Source organism: Salmo trutta, chromosome 7 (genome assembly GCF_901001165.1).
Source record: "Salmo trutta chromosome 7, fSalTru1.1, whole genome shotgun sequence".
NCBI classification, from domain to species: domain Eukaryota; kingdom Metazoa; phylum Chordata; class Actinopteri; order Salmoniformes; family Salmonidae; genus Salmo; species Salmo trutta.
Window position 1 is genome coordinate 11,665,560 of NC_042963.1, and position 5,457 is coordinate 11,671,016.

A 5,457-nucleotide genomic window follows, 5' to 3' on the forward strand; every position below is an offset into this window, starting at 1 on the left:
GTGGGGGATGGTCCTCAACAGAGAGCATTGAAGGGGGGGGGTAGATTTGTGGGTGGTGATGTTTACTCTACCAGAGGTGTGAAACAACTCACTTCCCCAGGGACAACATCAGGACACCAGGTCCAATACAAGAGTAAAAATGGGAGCTGTGGATATTTATAGGTAGGGCAGGACAGAATACTAACAGTGAATCAATCATATTCCTTGGTTTGCATATTGTATGAGGAATTGTAAACAATTATACAGGACATAATAGAGGTTAACTGCTATACAAATATGAATCTGGTGAAAATCCATCACAGCTCTTCTCTAAAACCACAAACTGGGTTCTAAGGCAAAAACTAGACTCACTGCTTTAAACAACTGTGGAGTGCTGAGTGTGCGCCCCTGGGAAGGCCTGGGCCATGTCAGGCAGGCTGAGGGTTCTGGTTGCGTGGGGGGCGGACAGGACAGGTGCCAGCTCTGTCTCTAGCTGTAACTCTGAGGTGCCAAAGGCCACCACAGGCCCACTGGCCTCACCCCCGCAGACCCACTGGCCCCTCTCCCCCCGACCAGGGTGAGCCTAGGGTCACTCAGGGCCAGGGCAGCTGGGGATGGGGATGGATGCCAACCATTGTACAATGTGTACAATAATGGAACACTGTAATACAGATACACTACTGGCTCCACTTAGAAACGTGACTGAGAATGATTGGCCAGCATTTTCAAGTATCCGGTAGCTCAACTCTCAAATGAAATGAACACATTTTCTTTTGTGGTTTAAATGTTTAGTCACGTAAGGAAAAGCAAAGTTGTGTGTACAGCACAGTGCTGTAGGTACATTTTTTTCACAATGTCCAGATCTAGACATTCTATTCAAAGCTATATACTTGATCTATCTACGGAGGGAAATTCAGTGATCTTGACCTGTTCACCAAGGGTCAAGACGGGTCATGTAATTCCTAATCCTGCATTGTTTCCCATGGAGATGTTCACGAGTTCACAAAACCAGGCTTCAGTATAAACATAAACGTGTGAGGAAAACCCCCACGGACCTCCCCCAGTCTCAGTCCCAGTGCATCAGGTGGGCAACTCATCCATGGCTTATGGTGCTACTAGTGGTTGCGTAACTATCAATAACATTCTCTTTGGCTCACATTTGAATTAATGTCAATATATAAGGAGTGTGTGTTGGTGTGGGAGGGGTACAGATGTGTCGTTCAGGGTGAATGTACATATCTACTATGGCAGCCTAAAACCACAACATGACAGGTCAACTGGTCACAGAGTACACCGATGGTCAGTTTAGAGGTTCAGAGAAGAGTCCGGAGTGACTCTCTCACAGCCAAGGCGTCACTTGGCACCTCTAATGAGCTCAGCTAAAGACACAACCACTGTGTGAACCAGTAATGGAAAGTCACGCCACACGTATAACTGGGACTAAAGAGATAATCAAACATAATTAAGACCTTTGATAATGGGCTGTGATGACCAAAATGTACATATAATGCCATGCCCAGGAGATGGTATGCTGTAACTGACTTATATTGTTAAAAATGATACTACGCAGCAGTCTTTCACATTTTCCCTACATTATATCAATGATTAATGATCAAGTGATGGATTGACAATTATTATAAATATTAAATTATATTTAATTTAATGTGTGATAATGGCTCTATATGCATAAACATTTGTTTCAGTCATTGTGTTTGGAGCAAATATTTCCCACCTCATGAAAAATGAAGGCAGTCAATGAATCTGAAAATTCTGCCTCTGAACCACTATGGTCTAAATGAATAACTTATGAACAGTGGCCTTTTTCAAATTAGTGGCTGATGTAACTCATGAGGGGAATTATTACAAAACCAGATGACTTGAGGCCACAATGGCAAAAACATTATGAGAGCAAAAATGTTTATTGTTTTGGTCAGGGGTCAAATTTGACACGTCTCTCTCTGAGCAGCAGTAGTTGTATTATTTCCCAGCAGAGGACTGCATGGTGGCGCCTCTCTCTGTCCAGTAGGGCTGAGCTCTGGGAAGCTCTGAGAAGCTCTGGGAAGCCATGTTGATGGCCTGAGAGGGCCTGCAGAGGTGTCACTTCACACCTCCAACTCCTGCATAAAACCAGGGCTCTCCTCTTCACCAGCCCACAGGCCAAGCTCTTCAGTTCAGTCATACCGCTCAACACGCAGGACAGGACGCAGACAGACAGCATGGATATCTCTGCCCCTCTTCTCAGCAACTATAGTGTTGGTGTTCAGTACCACTGGAGTTATCCCAGTTCGGACTCTGAGTTCTATAACGTCTCCTCTCCAGAGACCTGTATCCTCTCCCCTTCTGCCTACACGGACTTCTCATCCTCCCGCCTGCCTCGGGGGACCGCCACAGAACCTCACAGATCCACACACTCTGGAGGAGCCAAGGCATCCGCTTCCCCATCCTCCAGCGATGAGGGAGGACTCTCCGGAGGGAGGATTAGAAAGAACCGCTCCAAGAACCCCAGCAAGCAGAGACAGAGTGCCAGCGAGAAGGAGAAGCTGAGGATGAGAGACCTGACCAAAGCCCTCAACCACCTCAGGACCTACCTGCCCCCTTCTGTGGTTCCGGCTGGACAGACTCTGACCAAGATCGAGACGCTGCGCCTCACCATCAGCTACATCTCCTACCTGTCGGCGCAGCTGGAGCTCAGCGAGGAGGCTGTGTGTCAGAGGAAGGAGCTGAACGTCAACGTGTCGGGACACCACGTATCACCTCAACAAGACTCTGTGGGCCTGTGCCAGTTCAACACCTCCTCCTCAGGGTACTGCTGGGGCGAGGAGGCAGAGGTGGGGAGACGTGCAGGGCAGGAACAGATCCTCCACACAGCTACGCCCACGTACCCGCTCCACAACACTGGGATGGAGAGGCACCCACTCAGCAGTGAGATGGACACGTGTGCTTACGACAACAGCTTCAACTCTAGTATGGATTCGCTGTTGGAATCGCCAGAGTACGCAGAGAATGCACAGTCATGTCAGGTATGTACAGATTCAATGTACGGTATTTAGATGTTCAAATATTTGTTCATTTATATGGTCAATGACAAGTTTTACTGCTGTTAATTTTGTTTACTAACAATAATTTGTATCACTCACTGCAACTTTTCAGTTTGATGGTTTTAAGGAAATTAGAATATCTGTTTGAACCAGTAAACAAAATCTTTTTTTTCTCCTATCAGATATACAGAAAAGAGGTCCACTATCAGAACATTCCTCAAGACTTCTGGATGTAACAGAAGTCCTCATCAAGAGAATCTACTGCCCAGTCATAGACGTTTACTTTGATCTACAGAGTATTTATATGTTAATTTAACTCATTTCTATTACTTTCAAATTCTAGATTTTATACAACGATCATTGTAAATACAAAACTATTTTTAAATGTAGAATAAAATATTAACTAATAACTAACTAATGTGTCTTTGGCTATTCCTGTATTAAAAAGTAAGGGTTTTGTAAGTAAATTAGTAAGTTTGTAAGTAAAGAAGCATTTTAAGTTGTAAGTAACAGTATTGAAATATTAATGGAATATTCTGTACTTTTAAGAGAATCTACTGTCCAGTCATAGACATTTCAAATCTACAGAGTATTTATATGTTAATATAACTAGTTTATTTTACTTTCAAATTCTAGATTTTATACAACGATCATTGTAAATACAGAGCGTATTCTAATATGTATAATAAAATATTAACTAATAACTAACTACTGTGTCTTTGACTAGTCCTGTATTTGATTCTTAAGGGTTTTGTAAGTAAAGTAGTACATTTGTAAGTAAATAAGGATTTTAAAATGTAAGTAACAGTATTTAAATATTAATGGAATATTCTGTACTTTTTCTGTCTAGACAGTTTTACTTCCTCCATATAAATCAGCCCACACCACCAGACATCTACAGAGGCATACGACACGGAGTGCATTTTGTGATTATGGAACACAGCATGGCAGACTTGCCAGCATTATAACGGCTTTGATAGAAATTAACTCAAACAGTTCGGCTGCCAGCTAACATTACCACAGCACCAATTGAATGAAAGCGAGCGCTCTGTCGGTCAAAAACGTCATTTTCAAACCAATATTTTAAATGCATTAGTAGCCTATACCTTCCACATCAGTAAACACACTGAGGAAAGAATAACATAATCAAAAATGACTATGAAACACAGGCCATCAATAAGTCCACTAAACTTTTGACTCCATTAAATAGTTACTATGCAGATGTAGGAACTTAATTTGAGCTACAGCAGGAAAATAATCCTGCAACAACAGGAAATGTGAATCATTATGTGGATTATAATTAAAGGACATTTTTGTAGGGGTTGATCAATTTTTCCTTAGGGCTAATCACATCTGAAAGTGGAAATGACAAACGTTAGAATACTTTTTAAAACTCAAATACACTACAAGTTTGCATTTCCTGCTCAGCAGGAAAATTATCAGCAACAAAGGAGTGATCAAATTAAGATCCTACATCTGTACATACCAAAGCTTCAATCGTTGGTCTATTGTATGCTTCCACACAATCTCCTTAACTTCAGAACACTGTTTATCTTTCACAGAGAAGCTATAAGTCAGGACCCACACTCCTCACTGACATTAGCATTCTAATGACCCCTCTTATCCTAGTCCAGATAAAGAGCTTAGCACTCCCATGCTAATACAAGGATGAGAGAGTACTGGTTAGAGCCCTGGTGGGCAACAGTAAACAACAAGCTATTATTTGCCCTGAATCATAAATCAGATGCATGGAAGATAATTAATGAACTCCTTCACTTATCTAGAATCTTTAACTTTGACTGAAACCATGGTTGCCGGTAACCTGTTGGTAGAACTGACTATATTGCAGTGATATACAGGTAGATCAAGCTTGGATCAAGTGCCATGTTGTGGTCAGTATGCCACTATGTGGCAGAGACTGGAAGTGCTGTCATTCCACACACGTGTCACAATATCAGCTATGTATCGGCTATGTATCAGTATCAACTATGTATCAACTATGTATCTGTATCAACTATGTATGAACTACGTATCAACTAAGTATCAACTATGTATCAGCTTTGTAACAGTATCAACTATGTATCAGCTATGTAACAGTATCAACTATTTGTCAACTATGTATCAACTATGTATCAACTATGTAACAGTATCAACTATGTATCAACTATGTATCAACTATCTAACAGTATCAACTATGTATCAACTATCTAACAGTATCAACTATGTATCAACTATGTATCAACTATGTAACAGTATCAACTATGTATCAACTATGTATCAACTATGTAACAGTATCAACTATGTAACAGTATCAACTATGTAACAGTATCAACTATGTATCAACTATGTATCAACTATGTAACAGTATGAACTATGTATCAACTATGTAACAGTATCAACTATGTAACAGTATCAACTATGTAACAGTATCAACTATGTA

The 5,457-nt window shown here is 41.2% G+C and overlaps 1 protein-coding gene across 1 annotated transcript; it reads left to right on the top strand.

Moving 5' to 3' along the window:
- The first annotated feature begins 1,921 nt into the window (after nucleotides 1-1,921).
- Nucleotides 1,922-3,029, top strand: mespbb (mesoderm posterior bb). Its single transcript, XM_029759567.1, has one exon. The coding sequence runs from the start codon at nucleotides 2,196-2,198 to the stop codon at nucleotides 3,027-3,029; it is 834 nt and encodes a 277-aa protein (XP_029615427.1). The 5' UTR covers nucleotides 1,922-2,195.
- The last annotated feature ends 2,428 nt before the right edge of the window (nucleotides 3,030-5,457 follow it).